Source organism: Megalops cyprinoides, chromosome 6 (genome assembly GCF_013368585.1).
Source record: "Megalops cyprinoides isolate fMegCyp1 chromosome 6, fMegCyp1.pri, whole genome shotgun sequence".
NCBI lineage: Eukaryota > Metazoa > Chordata > Actinopteri > Elopiformes > Megalopidae > Megalops > Megalops cyprinoides.
The window spans coordinates 11284229-11304300 of record NC_050588.1 but is presented as its reverse complement, the minus strand read 5'-3'; the positions used below and the strand labels follow the sequence as shown (position 1 = coordinate 11304300).

General features: G+C 41.9%; 2 protein-coding genes across 2 annotated transcripts; both read right to left on the bottom strand.

The window, feature by feature from the left end:
* Window positions 1–1439: 1439 nt before the first annotated feature.
* LOC118779888 (olfactomedin-like protein 3A) lies at window positions 1440–5941 on the bottom strand. The gene is made up of 3 exons (XM_036532210.1): window positions 5775–5941; window positions 4267–4552; window positions 1440–2305 (listed from the first exon to the last, which is right to left on the bottom strand). Exons 1-3 carry the CDS (start codon window positions 5877–5879, stop codon window positions 1521–1523), a joined length of 1176 nt encoding a protein of 391 aa, XP_036388103.1. The 5' UTR covers window positions 5880–5941; the 3' UTR covers window positions 1440–1520.
* Window positions 5942–12212: 6271 nt separating this feature from the next.
* Window positions 12213–19646, bottom strand: LOC118778952 (butyrophilin subfamily 1 member A1-like). Its single transcript, XM_036530754.1, has 6 exons — window positions 19628–19646; window positions 18222–18563; window positions 16570–16842; window positions 13730–13756; window positions 13396–13422; window positions 12213–13165 (listed from the first exon to the last, which is right to left on the bottom strand). The coding sequence occupies exons 1-6, from the start codon at window positions 19644–19646 to the stop codon at window positions 12645–12647; spliced, it is 1209 nt and encodes a 402-aa protein (XP_036386647.1). The 3' UTR covers window positions 12213–12644.
* Window positions 19647–20072: the final 426 nt, after the last annotated feature.

The following is a 20072-nucleotide window of genomic DNA, read 5'->3' as shown; positions in this document are numbered from 1 at the left end:
TGTGTTTACTCAATAATAGGTTAACACAAAAACAAAAATAGGTCTTACAATGTTCTGAGTACATACTGTTGATTACTGTGAAAAGTTTGTTGGGGTGTCCCTTAAGATATGATGAAATTGTAAAAAATTTCTTAATCCCTTAAGTATAGTGAAAGTTATGTGGGGATGTCTGGTCATTGCCAAAATGAGTATGGCCAGACCTATGGACCCAAGGATTTAAACAGTCTTTTTGTGTTTATAGTCCTATAAATTCTTTAATACATATTAAAAAAACTGGAGTCTATAGCAAAAACCCTGAAAGGTAAGCATGCAGCCACATCAATTCAATCTAAAATCTGTGCAGAATTTATGAATCACATGATGCTGTTGACAGAACTGAGGATGAATAATTGAGAGCTACTAAGATTTTAAAAGTGCTGCTGATGATGCCTGAGGGCTGGAGCTGAAATTTTCATATCTGGTGCAGAAAAGATTTCACAAGTTCAGCAAGTCATGCTTCATGGGAAGAAGATTTTCTCTCATCACTTTTCTCCCATTTCAAGCATACGCAATGCCACAAGCACATGTGCAAGATTCAGGAATGTTTTTTATTCAGTATAAACCAGACAAACTCATGTCTCAGGACAAATCATATATGTTAGTACATAAGACAGGGTAAAAAAAGCAAAGTGAAACTATTATGCACAACATTTTAGGTTGTTGATGGTTATTGGAATACGACAGGTTAATGTAATATTGGTGGTCTTAGTATATGATGCTATCATTTTCAGCATACGGTAACCTGTCGACATCCAAATCCAGAGATATCCTTAACAAAGGCCAAAAATAATCTACATACAGATTTGCGTGATGCTGATACAGTGAAAAGACACAGCAGACCATGAAACCCCATCACTTTATCATTTAAAAGAAATATTACAGTTAAATATAACGTAAAAGATCTATCTTGAGTGAGTATTGCAATCTTGCTACAGCTGCCAGACTCTATGAGCGGACCCCTGAAAAGATAGTTCTTGCATTCTGTCTTTTAATAACAAAGATGTTGTCCTCTGATCTTTGCTCCAGGCAAAAATTGCTACTGCAACTTGTGACTCTCTGAGGATATGATTTTTAAAAATATATCTATATATTATTGTAGTTAAACATTCTCATTGAAAAGGCACCCATCTACGTTATTGTACAGTATATGAGAAAATGAAACCCAGTAAAAGTTCTCACAAGAATTTATCACTTAGCCTTCTAAGGGCTTGTTCTTTAGATAATCCTTCCCTGAGGTTCATTTTCCAATAACTGTGAACATTTTCCAGAAACTTAATTTCAAGGTCCAAGTAGCTAATTTTGAGGTTCAATCTTTTGAAAAAAAAGTGCTTAAAGCACTCTTCAAAATTATTCTCATTAGACCTTGTTTGGGCAAAAGAAAAAAAAATTTGGCTAGAAGATAAACCCTGTGTGGAAACTCAGTAATTGTTTTCAGGGACCGTGACTTGTTATGCCAGTGGACACAGGGGGCGCTGTTGGCCTTACAACTCCAGCTTTTTCTTCATAACCAACTTGTAGAGAATCTGGTAGCCGTCGTCCCAGGCATAGATCAGCTGCTCCAGGGGGTTGTACTTGAGGCTGGAGTGGGCACCATAGCGCTTGGGGAAGTACACAAGGGGGGCATCGTCGGTGGTCACCATGTCGCTCACGTCGAAAACACATTGCACGCGGGAGCGGCTGGGCAGCTTGGTGTTGTACACCACGTACACCGTCCCACAGATGACGAATGCGGCCTCCGCGTTCTCCCGTGGGCAAGGAGTGTCCCATGTCTGCTCGATGTCCAGCGTGTCGGCGTCCATCTTGGCCAGGCAGATGTTGCGCTCGTTCTCGCTGGTGGCATAGATGGCCCACAGCCCCTCCTCGTCGGCCGCCAGGTCGATGTAGGTCTCGGGCGTGAGGCTGTACACGGGCACCTGGTCCTGGGCAGGGAACACAGCGCTGTCCACCACCGAGCCGTTCCGCAGGTCGTACTTGATCACCTGGAACTCCTTCCCCTTCTTGATGTAGTAGGCGTACCCGTTGTAGATGGTGTGCCCCGTCCCGCCCCAGGGGTAGGGGAGTGCGATCGACCTGCCGCGGGACAGCCCCGCCGAGCTGGTGAAGTCCCGAATGGAGCTGAACTCGTACAGGGTGTCCTCGCTGGTCCCGTTGAAAATGTAGACCTTGGCGGAGCTGCTGCCCACGTCCTTGGTCCACATGCCTTTGGGACCACCCACCCTCTTCAGGATCTTCATGGCTTTGATGTTGGAGATCATGTCCCTGCAGTCTGTGAAAGGAACACAGGCAACATGGTCAATGCTTTGAGTGTCACCAACTCGGGCCAGCAGTGTGGCATGATGGGAGAAAAAAAGGGCTGATTATTCAAATATTGCTGGTTCAATATCAGGTGGTGTGCTGCGGTTGTTTCTAATCCTTATTGCTTCAGTAAATGTCAAAATACATAAATAAATTATATGTAAGCTATGTAGGTTGCTCTGCTCTGCATAAGTATCTGCTGAGCTATTATTATTATTATTATTATTATTAAGAAGAAGAAGAAGAAGAAGAAGAAGATCCATTTTGTCCATCTCATGTACTGTATGAAGTCAAACTGTTTCCTAATAAGTGGGACCAGGGCGATTATTGTGATTTTAACAGAAAGTTGTTTAAGAAAGTAGTTAGCATTGGAGTTACATATATAGTTTCCATATACCTCATTCTGATGGAGGTATCTGAGGACACTGGTATTTCTACTTGTTCACCTGAACCTCTTTATTGCTACATTTCAATATGCTGGATTACTACACAGCCTCCAGCACTCCAGCACATGAAAATTAAAATGGATTGAATGAAATTAAATTAAATGAGAAAACTGGCCATGTGCCTCAAATTGTGATGAGAAGGATGATAGAAAATCAAACCAGACGAAAATTGAAAACCCATAGATCTACAGTTGCATAGACGTATCTGACCGTGATTGCACTCTAAATGTGTGCTGATGGAAAAATTGCCTCTTCTTTCAAAAGAGCATATTACAGGCTAGAGGCTACAGGCCTTGAGTTAAGAGGACAGAAAGCCATCTGGACAGTCTTCCTCCAAGAATACACAACGTCACCTCTTTAAAAAGGAAAGTAGTGGGAAAGACATTTCACAGCTGACTAAATATTCCATTCTGGCACCTTGAGTGAGACACAAAGTAAGGGCTTTTGTTCATTTTTTTTCAGTTAAACTAAATAAAAAGAGAGACACAGCCAAGACTGGCAGGATATCTGATGATGTGCTAACTATACGCACACTCAAGTCTGCCAAGTCTCTCTGGAGGAGGAAATGGGTACAGGCTAAGGCAGAGATTCCACACAAAGGGAGACGCTTACGTAACCCCGTCCCTATAAGCTACTACACTTGCTGCAATTTCATTCAGATTCGGCTTTGGGGTAACTTTAAAACAACTGCTCGGAACCATGAACAGACATGTCTTCATACTTTAACACCAGATCCTAATCTGAGGCCCATTCATCCTGCATGCCGCACAGCTGCAGGCGAAACGCCACCCTGGTCGAAGTGAAGCACAAATAGGGTGTAAAAGCTCCACACATCCGGGAATCAACCCGTGGTGCCTGGAGCCTTGAGGCAGACGCGATGCACACCACACCCTCTCACTGCCTCTGCGGTTTAATATATCTGAGCTCCCTACAGTGAGGAGAAATATGATATCATGCACTGGAACCCCGTCAGTCAGGGGAAGGAAAGACCATACCAGCATGCTGCAGTTAGATGATGCTAAAACCATCCTGCCTGTGACCTTGAGGCATTTAGAAGAGATATATAGACTGGCCAACCTGTGAGTTTCTGTGCTTATATAATGCTAAAACCAGCCTATCTGTGATTTCTCTTTCTGTGCATGATTTTATATACTATCTGTGATCTTGAGGCATTTAGATTACTTCTAGACCAGCTAACCTGCGATCTTGAGGTATTTAATGATGTCTGCATTGGCTAAACAGCATGTTTGCTGCGCTTAGATAATGCTAAAACCAAGCTTGCTGTGAACTTGAGTTTTTAAGGTGACATGTACACTGGCCAACCCCTACACTTGCTGTATTTACGCATTCTCTTTCCTGAAAGAGTAGAAACAGTCTTCCCAGCTAACTGGGAAAATTAGAGCTGCCCCCCACTGCAATGAAGACAAGAGTCGACCAACCCTTAGCGGGCAGGAATGTACCTGCATGCGCTTCTGTGCCCGCTTACCTGTGAGCTTGGCGTATTTGGCCTTGTTCCTCTCCTTGACGACGGTGACGTCCTGCTCCACCAGCTTGTCGTCCACGTCCACGCAGGGCTGCGCCCCGTTCTGGGTCTCCAGGTAGTCCATCTCGCGCTCCACGCGCTCCACCCGGGTGCTCACCCCGCTCAGGTCGGCCCGCAGCGTGTCCTTGTCCTTGTCCAGGTTCTCCAGCAGTGCCACCATCTGCTGCTTGAACTCCCGCAGGTCCGAGGCGTAGCGGTTGCTCTGCTCGTGCCACGTGGAGATGCGGTCCTGGGGAGAGGAGGGGGGGGGGGGGGGGGGGGGGGGAGGAGAGGTGAGATCCCATGGGCTCTCTGTGCCCCATAATCAGGAGCAAACTACACGGCCTACATCCTGTGTAGGTGGGTTGCATGTTGTGTAATGGCTTGATGAAAACTTTAAAGGTGAGAGCATGTGACCCATCTGTTAGGGTATGGCTTTAATGAATGGTTGCAGCAATATGTACTGATTTGACATATTTTGCATGCACCGTACAGGGAACAGCACTATTACACTGATGATGAAAGATACCTTGAAGTTGATCAACTTTCAGTGAAACAGGTTTTTATCTATTTTAAAGAGCTCCTAAATACCCAGGAGACTTTCAGAAAGGGTCTGCATGTACACCCAAGGGAACTGCTGACTTACTTAAATAATTTAACTTTACTAAAGGCTTCTAATCCTGGTGTCACTGAATAACATGCAAATGAATCTCATAATGAAAAGGCCAAAAGAGCTTAAATGGGACATAACCAGAACGATTATGGTAATTATAATGATCAACCATAAACAGATGGCAGCAGGAGATCATTCTGACTCAAAACTGAATCAAACAGCGTGCCGCAATCACTGCAGACCTGCCGCGGCAGCACCCCTTGTCCTCTCTGAGTCACTGGTCGTGCTGAAAGGAAAGGCCCTTCGAAAAGCAATTTCATGAACCAACTTGCTTATTGGAATATGAGTGCACTGTCAGCACATAGAGAAGAGGCATTTGCTCGGGCGGCAGATGCTTGTGCGGACCTCGGGCTGGGATGTGACAGCCAGCTGGATGTGCCTTGGGCGGCCCGTTGGTGAAGCAGCAGGCATCGCATGCATTTGATGAACTCCCTCGCACTGGAACCGCAAGGAAACGCCCCCTCCAAGGGCAGCAATGGTCTGAGGTGGGTGCCTATGTCCTGCGCGTGCCTCCTGCAGAGAATGCCTGAGAGCCGCGTGGCCGGCAGTAACGCATGTCCCTCCCAGCTTATAATGCATTAAAACCATGATCCTCCTGTCCCCCTCCAGGCATGTTCTGATGCAGAGCACTTGAGAAAGCATGTTAAAGAATAAGCAGCTTGATCGCACAGTACCCTTCGACCCTGTTTCCCCACCCCCCCAGACCCGCAACATCTGCATCTCGTTGAATGTCCGCTCAGCTCAAATCCTTTGCCAAAGGAGGCCAGGGTTTGGCTGGGAAGTGAGGGCTCTCCCTTACCTCGATGGCCAGCAGCCTGCGTTCCAGGTAGTCCATCAGGGCTTGGTTCTGGGCTCCGGAGAGGCCAAGGAGGCTGGCGAGGAGGAGGAGGAGGAGGAATCTCATGGCGAGGAAGGGCAGGGGGGTGTCTGGTCAGACGCTGCCGTCCGTGAGTCTGCTGTCCCGCTCCCGAGTGAGCCTGCAAGTGTGGGAGGGAGGGAGGGAGGGAGGGAGGCAGAACCCACTTGTGGAGCTTCAAACTCACCCCTGCTCGCTCACTCGGCAGGAATGTTTAGACAAATGCAGAGGGAGGGGCCTTTTTCCTCTGGCCCTGCTGTTTGTTCAATTCACCGCCCCCCCAACACTGTGTGCCCTGTGAGTGCAGCTGATCTCTTCAGCAGACTGCAGTACAGGGTTGGGAGGGCATAGTGATGACAGGAGAATTTTATATCTTGTGTCTTGTTCTGCTTGCAGTCTGTGAGTAAGTACGTGAGTGAGTGTGTGTGTGTGTCTATTTTTGTATTGATCCGACAATGTATTTTTGAAAACTTTGAGCTGAAAGCTGAAATTGGTGAACTTATTGCTAAACATTTCTCAGATAGTTCAAAATTTAGATGTAGTTATATGTGTGTAACTACATTACATATCATGCACGTATTACTTTCATGGCAATTTTGATCAGCTAAGCCCTCCTTAGTCTCTGTGGATTAGGGTGTATGCTATATAGATTGGTTAGAGGACATTTGTAGTCTCTAGTCTGTTTTATGCATTTTGGAGTACAGCTTGAAATACAATACAGGCTTTGAGATTGTATGAGAGGAGCTACACTCCCCGTATTGATGCCACAGCAGATGCTGTCACATTCTTTCTTCTGCTGTTCAGGGAAAACAGAAAAAGGTTTTCCGGCTGTCTTTCATTCCGTCCCGTTTTGGGTCTTTATTATCGGCAGCATAGCTAGCCACTATCCAAACACTTCCTGACAAGCAGAGCAGAGCCTTCGTTTTTTCAGCCTTCACCGATTTTCCCAGAAGTCCACTCGCATGAGGCATACTTTCTTGGCTCAGGTTGAGCACCAGTGTTTACCAGCCAGTAATAATCTGCACAGCCCTGCGGCTTCCTGCTTTTCCACAGTGCTTTAGATGAGTGCATTTGAGCGGGGGGAAAATAACTTCTGCTGAGTGTGAAGTGCCATTGTTGTTAACCTCCTGTCTTTTGAGCAGGTTTTTGTTTTGATATGGTGAAAATACTGTCATCTTCAGTTGCAATCCCATTCATGAATTACTCTCATTATTAAACAGTAAAATTCATTTTAGTAATCATTACTGTATCATCTCTTCATACCATTAAAATAAACTGATATGTGTTATACACTGTACATTTACATCGTCTGACATGGTCCTTTGCTCAGTATATGTCCCTAAATAATTCAGTTCTGAGAAGCATTCAACCTGTAAATGGTTGTGGTATTTCTCATCTCTATTATAGTGGTAATCCATGCCAAATAGTCTTTCTTTGTTTTATTGAGCAATGAAACAAGCTCATTTGGAATTTTTTTTATGGTTACCAACTTTACGGTAAACACAGTCCCATCCAAACCCCAGGATGAATTTCACATTTGAATGGGAAAAAGAGACTCAAACTGCTTCTCAATGCCTGCTGGGGACTGGAGGCAGAGAACAGCAATGTTTAAGGTATCACTGTCCTTTTCAACTGAGATCTCACTCGTCTTGGTCTCTACTTACTTTTCACTTCTTGGAATTGCTGAATATCACTTCAGTCTTTTAACAAATATTTTGTGAATTTTTTTTTCCCACAAGAACTTTCCACAATTTCAGACATTGAACAATGAGTGTAGATTCATTACTTACACAGAAAACTATGAAAGTATAATAAAAGTGGAATATGTGTAATGTTGAATTGTTTATAGTCCATGTCTTACTTACTTATCAGCAAGTGTTAGGAGGTAAACACAATGTACCACACAGACAGTCAGCCACAATGACACCTTCAGTATTCACATACTAGTCAAATGTAAATGCAGTATTGAAATGACAGTCATAAAGCAACAAGGTTTTATTTGAAATGAATTAAGGAATATTAATTAAAAGATGTTGCCAGCTTGATGATAGTCACTTTATCATCATTTGGGGTTTCAAAGTGCCCAGTGGATCATTATGTGGTGAAGGGAAAGGGGGCTATGAGAAAAACATTTTTTCAGAAACTTTAAGCCAATAAAGCCTGCCAGTGTTTTGCTAATCATTTTTCATGCAGTTTACTGAAATACTGTAATAGCCTTTGTGGTTGTATTTAGTCCTGGGTGTTCAACAAGGACATATTTGCACAAACTTATTACTTATTAAAATAATTCTCACAGCAGTTTTTGATTCAGATCCAGAATGCCTGAACCAGGAAAAACTATCACTGTTCTCTCACCATGTTGAACATCAGATACTCCCATTATGTGACAATTTTCATTCTGAGGAGCGTTGAAGACAACATACATTCAGAATCCCAAAAGCTGGCACTGCCAAAAATGCTAATCAGACTTATTCAAATAGCTCACAGTGTAATACTGGAGCCTTTCCATGCCCCCAAGACTGTTGATTGTTTGCCTAATTGTTTAATTGTCATTTGTGTTTGTTTCTGAAGATCCTCCATCTTCCATTATCTAACCCACAAATGAACTGATCTTTATACAATCTATGTCATTAGAAACAGCTTGTCATTGTCTAATTGTCATTGTCTGTGATCAGTACGTGAACCAGCTGTTGGTTAATGAGCCAAACCTGCCCTAATCTAGATTGTTTCTTCATTGGTTCTACAAGTGCCAGAAGAATGACACACTCTCATACAAAAGTATCCACCCCCCACCTCAGAACCCCCTCTACCTTTCAGAAATGGAGCCTGACTATAAAACAGAGCAGTGTACAGTAGCAGCCTGGAAAAGAGCACGAAAGGGAAGCCAGTGAAAAACCGAAAGCAATCCACATCAAAGGAGCAAGATTATGGTTGCAGAAAGCAGAATAAAGGGTATATTGTGACCTTGGTTTTATTGGCAAGATTCCTTGGCCTGTAATTTCTTTTATTTCAGGCAGGAGTAGGTGTCGTTTTCATCCCTTGTTATAAGCATTCTGTTTGACCACCACTCTGGCATCATTTGACACAGGGTGAACGTGCTGGCGGTATGGTGCATCGTGATGGTGAGCAGGATCAAACATGCATAAAATGTTTACAGAAAAGGGTTCTAGTGAACTTGTCATTTACTTGGCAATCCTGATCCCCAGGAAGACCCCAGTGCAGTGGACATGGTCTTGGTAACACGTAGGCCAAGAGTTCAAAGGGTTCTCAGGGCATTTTCTCAAGAGCTGTAATGATACACTTGCAGTCATGCTGCTGACATCTACTGGTCTTTCAAGTGGTGCAGCAAATGGAGGTTCACCAGGCCAAGAAATTCCAGAACAAATGAAATGAACTTAAGGCTATTTGGAAAGATGTGGAAGTAGAAAGACATAGCGCTGAAATGGACCGGAAGCAGGTCTGCAGGGATTTGTGGTTTGACTTGGAGTCCAATCCTTCAGAGAGGCACACACATCAGCATGACCATGGGATGGTGCTGAGAGGCTCTCCCTTTGGACCTTCTAGAGCAGTGGGGAGTCCTGGCTGTAGGGTAAGGACAATGGATCCTAGGACCCAGCTGGAGAGTGTCAAAGCTGAGCAGGAAACCATGAAATACATGAAGTCATCTTCTGCATCCCCCCCCCCCTACTGGCATTTACTGAGTGGATAATATACATACCAGGCCATTGCATTTACACATACAGCACATGCATGGATAAATGCAGCATCAGTTTCAGAGAGGGATATACATATCTATAAGCATATGCAGGTTATTGGCAAAACATAGAATAATGCAAAATCAGGAAAGAATGCCCACACACTGCTTTTAAGCTCCTAAGTTATTTATCGGATTTGATCTGTGAGCAGTGGCAAAGTTTTTGGCATTTCAACCACTTGACCAAGACCAAATGAATTTTAAAAGTGGTAGCAGCCCTTGGTAACAGACACTTGAATGTCTTAGAGGGACTGAGGGTGTGTGTCTTCATTGGAAAGATGTTACACATGGGAATAGCTGGGGCTTGTGGTGGTGCCGTTGTTCAATTATGGAGTCAAGCTTCCTTTGCTGTGTTTTGTGAGCTGGAGTCTGATTGGGAACTACATGGTCAGGAAGGTGCAGCTCTCTGTCACATATTGACTTCCTCATTGAGGAGCCCTTTAAATTTGTACCTGCTTCACTGTAATGTACGGTTTGACCACAAGCACTTGCTTGACTAGACAGAATAAAATAAGTAAAAACACAATGAGAGAAGCATGCAGCAACATTCCAATGTCAAAAAATGACATCTTGATACCGGTTTTCATAAAAATATATCCCTTTTAAATAATACTTTCTAAGAATAATTGGGAGCTGCGGTCAGGTTTAACAGGCTGCCTGAGTGTGATTTATAATGCCTCTTAGGGCTTAAGAATACTCATAAAACAACATACAGCCGTCATGGGAGCCCCTTAATGACCTAGGATATTTTTAAAGCTATTCTGTTACATATGTAACTCCAGAAGCCGCACATGGAAAACCACTGCATAACATAATAAACCCCCCACTTTGTTGCACAGTGGGAATAGGTTCTTTCTTTACATAGACTTCACCTTTTTCACCCTAAATACAAAGCTAATGAGCATGGAGCACAATCTCACTTCCTCTGACCACAGGACATGATTTCATTGTCATTCAGATGTCACTGGCTCTTGAATTAGTCAATCTGAACATGGCTTTCCTTCAAAAGAAACTTTGTAACATGTACCAGGACATTTTGAGCATAACCTGGTTCCCTTTGCCAAGAAGGACACTGCAGAATGAAAATGATTCAATCAAACGTACCAATGTAACCAACTGTAAGAAGAAATGGCTGAACACCATATAGAGGTACTCAGCAAATGATCTCAATCATCCAGCCTAAATCCAAGCAAACAGTTGTGCTCTGATCTCAAGAAAGCACACGAAATTCTTCCTAACAGCAGGGTGAATAAATGTGTTTGTTTTCTGGAGTTAAATGTGTTATTTGGGAACAGTATGATTTTATTCAGTGTAATGATATGATTATTAAAGTGTAACCTTTGTAAGTAGAAATGTCTAATGTGTTTGTTATTATTTTATTAATTGTTTTGTTTGTATTTAATTGCATCTGAATAAATATGGATGGCCTGTATTTCTATTTACAGCAAACACAATAAAATACAATAAAAACACAACCTGCCCAAGATCACTATTATAGCCGAATACCACCAGTTCCAAATGTGTTCATTACTATGCATTTTTGTATATCCAGTTAAAACAATTAAGGAATGTGCAGTGATGAATTTAGACTGATGAATTCATACAACAAAATATTGACATCTAGTGGTGAAAAGAGGCACATTAGTGTAGAAATCGTGCTGCTGTCGGATTTTGGTTGCTATAATAAAGTCGTTGATGCATGTCGTCATATCTATAGATGAGACATGATGAAGGTTAAAGCCTATAAAGATGACCACACATTTTCCACATGGGCACTAGGTAATATTAACAAACTTTCCTGTATTCTGAAATTCAAGCATTTCCAGTGTGGTTTGTTAATTAAAACACTTACATAGATCTTAATTAGCATTTATTAAATTAACTACACAGACAGCATGACATTTCCATTTAAAAATACAAAAGATCATCAGGTTTTCCAAATACAGTATTATAAATATCATTAATTGGTATCACCAACTGGTGATAATTTCACCCTCTGCCTCTTACTTGGAAGAACTGAAGTTTAACCCTGCCCTCTACACTTCCAATACCACTCTAAGCAACTTGACACACCTTTTTACCAATAAAGTAGCAAAAATAAACATCTTCTATGTACAGAAATGCAATATAAATATAATATAGAAATATATTAATGTGTATCTGTAAAACGTGGCATAAACATGTTAACACATTATAAGCAGTTCACAAAACACAAGACAAATATACAGAGAAGTCTAACAATAATACCAAAACCTGTTAATAACCTGCTAATAACCTCCATGATACTGCACACATCCCTTTTTGTAACCCAAATATCTGCTCTGCTCTTTAAGCAGAAATAAGCAGGTAACCCACAACAGGGCTCCTGTCATTACACTGTACTCTGTCGTACAATCATCAGTCATCATAGCTTCAAAGTTAACAAAATGGACAACAGACAATTATTGAAGCTGGAACTTTCTCAACCACCAGGAAAATTAATGTCTGAAAACAAGTAGTTAGTGACTGGACTATTTTATTCTGGTTTCTATACCACTAACCTTGTAGAGAGTAAAATCAGATAGGATCAAAAGAGACATTACTAAAGACTAGTTTAGCTAGAAGTTATGTTACTCTTGGTTGCTCTGTATAGTTTCCCTTTTATCTGCCGAGTTAAATATTGCAGCATGGTAGAAAGGGGAGATAGCTACTGTGCTATAGTTTTTAACACACTATATTATGGATTTATTTAATATTATTTATTTCAGAGTGCCTAGAATGCTTGATCTTGCCTTTATGTGATTCACACCCCTCTTCTGAATTGCAGCGAGGCCATAAAACTGGTACCATATCAGACTTGTTGTTTAGTATGTTACAGATTATATATACATATACATGTGATCTTTGTCCAGCCCACCACTCTCTGGTAAACACATGTATAATAGTCAAACAAATAATTTACAGCAATAATGTACTGGGAGACAAGGCTGCAACAGCAAAAATATCGGGAAGCATACAATGGGGGAGAGGGGTGGAACAACTGTGCATCTAAAATAATTAACGGTAACAACCTGTTTTATCTATTGATCTACAGCGCAGAGAATGAGTGGTAACTCATCGGTATTACCAGTATAAAAGAAAGGGTAGATGGCCTCTGTGAAGTCGCCGGTGAAGGTGTGAATGTGGTACCTTTTATCAACATTGTAGAAGGAGACCTGCCCGCCCTCGTAGTCCAGACACACACCCAGCCTCTCTGGTCGCAAGCTGAGGTCGTATTGGTTGTTGGCCCCAGCATAGAAACGCTCGTTATTGTACAACTTCAGAGTCCAGATTCCCTCCTCGGGAACCTGGTTGCAGAATCCCTTTCGGTCAACAGAAGCTTTGGCGACACCTATGGACCAGCGCTGCTTCTCCCCTAACTGGACCTCCCAATAGTGCCTTCCTGCGGTGAAACTCTGTTTGCCCAGGATGAAAGGATGCCAGGTAAACCTCTGTGGGCTATCTGGAACTTTCTGCCAGTTCAGTCCACATCTCACCTGTTTTCCATCGTTGGACAGCCTGAGCCAGGGACTGGCTGTGTCAGCATCAAATGACACATCAACTGCAGGTGAAAAATATTTTTTTACACATTTTTATCAACACCTTTCCTCAGTTTTAACACTTTCACTTCACTTAAATGTTTCATACACACTTTGAAGCTAACATACTATTTCACAAAGGATAAATGAACATTGAAATGCAAGAATTAGTGTACATTGACATGATGTATTTTAGAAAATCAAGGTTAGATTGCCATTAAGTTCACTAGCTTGAGAACATAGCAGTACGTACCAGCACAGCTACGGATTGCATTCCATTCTAGGAAAAAGCAAGAATAAACCTAGTTATTATCTGACTCTAATTCTGAGTCCACACTACATAATCTGTCAGCAAGTAGTTCACATTCTTCCATTGAGACAATTCACAATAATATGTATTACAATACTCCAGACGAAAACTGTGTTTTAAATGACAAAAACAATTGTCAAAGACAAAAAGTATGGCTCCGGCATATTGTACAAGATGCTAAGGATCAGACCTAGCCAATGAACACAAACGATGAAGAGATCTGAATTCAGACCTAATCAGCACCACTGAATGGAATGTATTAGGAATAAAATCATACCTGATTTAGGAATGCATCGCATATTTTCTGAAAACACAAATAAACATAAGACATAAAGATTAATGTACAGTGAAAATTCATAGTTAGTCCACATAGTTATAGGCTATATCAACATACAATTTCATTTTACAAAACAGAAAATACTCTTACCCAGTTCTATCTGCAGCCTGTCAACCACTGAAACAGAGGAGTAACTTTATTGATTTATTTATTGATTGATTTTTGAGTACTACACAGTAGCAATACAGATGTATTAACTATGGAGTACTGTAATGATTAAATTTTCAACATTCCTTTAAAATTAGATAAGGTAGTGTTGGTTGGCCTGTTTTGAAACATGTACCAATCAAAGTGGTTACATCAAAGTTACATCAAAATTAGTGGTTCTATTTAAAAAACAAAAAATAAGGGGCCCTATTCAGGATTTGTTGGGACTCAATGACAAATCAACAAAACTAACTACCAGATGCAGCTTCCTGTGTACAGCCTTTTAAGCACTATTAAAACTCATTTGTAAACTTCACTCATATGACAGGATTAATTGAGAAAGGCTTGTCTATGTCTTTTTGAATTGTATTCTTTCATGAAATGAAAAGGCAGTTTTAACTGAATCAAAGATTTTGCAGGTAAACATCTCATTGGATTACATGACCTTGGTTGCACACTGATGAACAATTAAGACTACAAAGTAATAGCCTACTCACCAACAGAAGACACAGCATCATATCTTTCTACGAGAAAAAATATCACATTTCAAAATGTATCCAAGGGTGTTCTCTCATTCAATGGTTGACCTTACAATTATAATTTAATCTGTCATTTATATGTACAGGTGACTGCCAAAATAAAGGAAACTCGAGTAAATGTGGAAGAGTATAGAGAAGAAGTATATTCAAAGCAGGTGCATCCACACAGGCGTGGTTTCTGAGTTAATTAAGTAATTAACATCCCAAAACAACATCATGCTTAGGGACATGTATAAAAATTCTGGTCAGGCCCAGTTTCCCCATTACTTTGGCTACCATGGCTATAGGGAGAGACCTCAGTAACTTTGAGAAAGAGGTGATTGCTGTGGTATATTTGGCAGGAGCTTCAATGACAGGTCAACCTGCTGATGTTTCATAAGGAACAGTGGCTTAAGTGATGCTGGCAAGTCTGAGAGAAAGACTTCATCAACTAGGGGTAACTGTGGTCAGCAGTGCATACTCCTTGACCATGATGTCGGTGCATTGCTTCAAGATGCAAGATGCAACAGACGAGTAACTCTGAATCAGCTGTCTGCAAATATCAATCTATGGGATGAGCAGGCAGTTTCATCAAGCACAGTCTGTCCAGAATTCACAGAAAGTCATACTATGGTCAAGTGCATATCCCCTTGTTACCTAAAAATGTACATTTTTGAGTAAAGTGATGCAAAGAGCAGAAAACAGTCATATGGTGAGATCAGTTACCATCTAACTTTTTCTTAACAAGTGGAAATGTGGTGTGTGCTAAAAGAAACCTACAAAACTGAGTGTTCGTTTCCCACAGTGAAGGGTTCTGGTGGCTCTGTTATGGTTTGGGGTACATTCTTCTGGCATGGTTTAGGTCTATTCAATCCCTTAAAGGGGATTTCTATCATGACGGAAGCGGTCTCTTCCGAGGTGCACAATGACACCATCAACAGGGCACTGAATGATTTGATGAGTATGAAAGCCAGGTAAAACATACACAATGGCTACCTCTGTCACCAGGTCTCAATCCAATTGAACATGTATGGGAAATTCTGGAGTGGCACCTGAAACAGCATTATCAGCCACCATCAACAAAACACCAAATGATGGAATATCTCGTGGAAGAATGGTGTCATATGACAACAGAGAGCCAGACGCTCGTAGCATCTATGACATGATGCATCGAAAGAGTTCTGGTGGCTCGTGGTGGCCCAACACCCTATCAGAACACTTCACGTTGGTGGAGACCACACTATACCTTTGAGCCTTCTCCAGTAAACGACCAGCACAGGAACAGACATGACACTGAGGCTCAAAATGATGGATAAGAGCACCATCCATCCAGATACCGGTGGGTAAAAATCCTCTGTGAAACAGTCACAAACATGACATCAGCACATGAATTAAGACACATTTAAAGAAACAACAACACCTTTCTCTGTAGAGAACAGGGCTCAGTGTTACATTAAGACACTCGCTCATATATACACCTTATTTTCATCAACTGGCAATGTTTTGTTGAGGAGCAACAGGAAGTAAAGTCCAAGTAAGCCGCAACCTGAGATCATGCACCTAATGTCCCTCTTGACATGCTGCTATGATGAATGCCTGTGAAAGACAGCTACATCAGTGGAATGCTATTGTGCCAATAGAGCTAGGGAAAATTCACTTCTACAGGTAATGTGACTACATCCTCACTCATTAAAAAGTGCTCTCTAGCCCCTTTATCAGTTCTGCTGCAATCTGTGCTATGTGCATTGGCAGAATACCACTACTGCACTGGCCCCACCTCTCTTGCCTGCACATGAGCTAATACTCCAGTTTGCTTTGTAAAAATTAGTCCCAGAGAGCAGCAAGGAGCAAGACTACTGTTGACTTCTAAAAGGCTGCTAAGTTTCACTGAATCAGGTATGCTGATGAAACAGCAAGCAACTTCACACCAAAATGTAACAAAGACACTCCAATGTCTGCTGATAAATGAAAACTGTGTGTATGTGTGTGTGTGTGCGCACGTGTCTGTGAAAGAAATAATGAAGTAAATAAATAATGAAATATTGAAAATGAATATAAATGAGCTGTATGCATGGCCCCCTCCGGAAGAAGGCCCTTCTTTCACACAACACTAACCTGCTATGTGCAGTCTGAAGATTCTGTCGGGTCCCGCGGTAGCCCGCACCATACAGGAGAACACATTGGACTTCTTATGAGTGCCCATGTGACTAATGACCCTCAGCAGACTGTGACTGTCCTGCTCCGTTTCAGTCCAGGACATGTGTGTCACATTGTTTCCGCTCTTGTCCCACCAGGTCACCTCTGGTTTGGGGTACCACCCTTCAGACTTGCACAAGAGCTTGGATGGGTCTGTGCTGTCCTGAGACACCGAAGGCTGAGAACCTACCACTGGTGGGAAGGGCATGAAGTAACACAGAGTGGGAATATATAGCAAAACAGCCTTACATTTTCCATATTTCAAGGTCCCGCTAAAAAAAATGTTTAGCGCAAAAGTAATATTTGTATAACGTATAATAGAACATTTGAGATTGTTAACATGAAATTAACACTATGATACATAATGTGATCTTTGTCAAAGAACCTTTTTGATTGTAAGTGCAGAGAAAGGTATTTTCGGTGCTTATGCTAACATTGGGTTATAGATAACATTCACTGTGTCAGGATCTAATTAGCACTTAGCTTGAAGTGTAAAAAATTGCAGGTCTAACCTAATTGAGTGCTGTGTATACGGGGAAAAAATAGCAAACAACGAAACTCAAACACAGGCAAACATGAGGCCAAAACTGAAGAAGCAAAGGTGAACTCTCTGGATTTCCTCTCAACACTGTACTGTCCTCTAGAATCAAACAGCCACCACATCATGATGGTAGCTAGTTTGACATTTAATTTATTTTTTTTAAATAATGAATCCAAGGTGATGGTCCAAGTTCAAAGGCCAAAAAAATCCAAGGCAAAGATGACCTCAAAATGCAGTAATATGAGTCCTAGTCCTTTAAAACAAAACAGAACTAACAAAATGACCCAGTGCTTAGGGCTGATGTGAGCCACAATTCAAACTCAGTGCTATCATTGCAAAGCAACTAACATGGTACTCTTCTTCTAATGAAACAGATTTGATATGGTAAGAGATACAGAATGCTGATACAGTATACAGAAAACATGTGTAGCTGCTGAGCACTTTGTGTTTACTTGATGATAGGACTGTGAACTGTCAGATGGTCTGTGCTACATAAGTGTGGAGTGTGAGTGATAATGCAGAGGTGGCTACTCAGAGTTATGTACCCCCAATCCAGTTTTCATGTATTCATTGGCAGTAGTGCTACTCAATTAAAACAGAATTTGCTGGATTAAACAGTTTTCCAATAGCTTTGAAATGCTCAGCTTTTTTATCAACTATGGATTTCTCTAAAAAGAGTTGTACAATATTTGTATTTTGCCGACTAGCTGGCACATGCCTAACAAACTGCATTCATCATCAAAGTCTCCTTCCAGTCAAATTTTGCCACCGTTGCTTTTTCTCCCTCCCCTTGCTGTCAGATCTTTATAAGCTTACCAGATCAAAATCACAATATATAATACTATACTCTGTCAGACGCAATTGCGGGAAAAAGTAAAAAGCAATTCTTTTAGGCAGACAACAATGCAACGAGGAACACAAATTCCAACTAGCAGGCTGCAGGGTTAGAGCGCCCTTGGTGTACTATTGAGCAATGAACTTGGCCTGATGTCCTTGTTGCCTACTAACTTTGTCGTAAAACCATTCTCACCTGGGACAATCAGTTCAGTCTCCCCCTGATCACCCCAGTCACCTTCATCCACATAGCAGTGATAGATCCCGCTGTCCGACGGGCGGAGGTCTGTCAGCCTCAGGGAAATGTTGCCTCGCCCGAGCTCTTCCTTAAACAGCTGAGTCCTCCCCCGATAGGCATTGTCCTGCTCAGTGGGCCAGTCCTGTTTGTAGCGGTACATATGCACCGGTGCACTGAATCTTACTCTGTACCAGTGCACCTGCATGTCCACCGCAGACAGCGGGGGAGAGATGTGGCAGGGCAGGACCACACTCTGATTCCACTTCCCTATGACGGGCTGAGATGAGCCAATAACATTCACTGCAAGAGGCAAAATGTGGTTACATTTACATTTTGCTGTTATCGCAGCCATTTATATAAATATATAAGGCAAAATGTAATTTATCATTCATAAACATTCATAAAAACGTACTGCAGCAGACATAAACTGGCTTACACTATTGTGCCCTAAGTCATTGTGCTCAGCCTTTCTTGATGATAGTATCTGGATTAATTATTGATTTTGAATGCTGTGTTAAAACTTATGAAGCATTCAGGCATTGTGCACAACTATATAAGCTCTGTAGTAAATACAGTCTGAACTGGAATATCAAAGAAATTCTGCATTTCCTGCAACAGATCATTTCTGTAGAATTAAAAAAAAATAAGGAAAAAGTGGTTCATTCATTGAGACTTTATTGGCTGTAAACAATATGACTGGCAAGGCACATCACCTCAGAACATAAGAGCACAAAACTTTATATAGTTGAAAGATGAGAGTCAGTAATTCAACACATCCGGACTGTTGTTTCGCCTTCAGTCAAGAGAGCCTCTAGCACTATATCAAGGCTAGTCTTGAACCCTCCAAGTCTTTCTGCTTCCATTACAAGTCTTGGTAGGCTATTCTGAGCATCAACAGTACTCTTTGGGAATGATATATCCTCTTGTCAGTGATCAACTAGTTACATTACATTATTGGCATTTAGCAGACGTTCTTATCCAGAGCAACTTACTTCAATTACAGGTTTTTGCAATGTTATCTAATTATACAGCTGGATATTTTACTGATTGCAGTACCTCACCCCCATAGGGAATCGAACAGGCAACCTTTTGGTTACAAGTCCTGCTCCTTAACCACTATGCAACACTGCCGCCCCAGTGTTTATTCAGAGGCTATTTGAAATTAGCTTAATTTAATATAGCCTCTGAAAGCCACTTAAATAATGCCCCTAAATATACAAATGATCCCCACAGTCAGGTCTCCTTCTATTGAGGCTAAAGAGTAATTATAATACTCTTAGAATTTGCAGTTCCTTTATCTCACATTGACGTTAACATATTCCGCATTTCACAGTGATCTGCATTAACAAATTTAATTAAAATACCGCTATTAACTTTTTTCATGGCTCCGGCAAGGACTCAGTCGCAGACCACGGGAGCTTCGGGTTCCAGATGGGTTTATTAATATCACTAGGCAAGATCACAAACGCTAAACAGGCAGGGTCGAAACCAGAAAAGCAGTCCGTCGGCAGATCCAGGATCAGAAAAAGGAGCAGGCAGGGTTGAGAACCGGGCAAGCAGAATATCGGGCGATCAGGACAGAGTGGCAGGCAGGAATCAGGTCGAAGTTCAGGCAGGGTCGAATTACGGGAACAGCACACAGACAAGAACCAGCGGTGATGACCCAGGTGAGAAAACACACTGCTATAAACTAGCAACGGGACAGAGACGGGCAGGGAAGATATAGGGCAGGGCTGACGAGGGGATGGGATGCAGGTGTGCAGGCAATCAGGCGGGTGGAGACTGGGCGGGGAGTGGGGCAGGGCTAGA

Coding starts and splice junctions, on each gene's coding strand:
- LOC118779888 (XM_036532210.1), bottom strand. CDS start 5,879: ATGAGATTCCTCCTCCTCCTCCTCCTCGCCAGCCTCCTTGGCCTCTCC. Junction 4,553..5,774: donor GCAGGCTGCTGGCCATCGAG/GTAAGGGAGAGC, acceptor TCCTCTCCCCAG/GACCGCATCTCCACGTGGCA. Junction 2,306..4,266: donor CAAATACGCCAAGCTCACAG/GTAAGCGGGCAC, acceptor TTCCTTTCACAG/ACTGCAGGGACATGATCTCC.
- LOC118778952 (XM_036530754.1), bottom strand. Junction 16,843..18,221: donor GACTGAACTGATTGTCCCAG/GTGAGAATGGTT, acceptor CCTTCCCACCAG/TGGTAGGTTCTCAGCCTTCG. Junction 13,757..16,569: donor CTTCAGACTGCACATAGCAG/GTTAGTGTTGTG, acceptor TTGTGTTTTCAG/AAAATATGCGATGCATTCCT.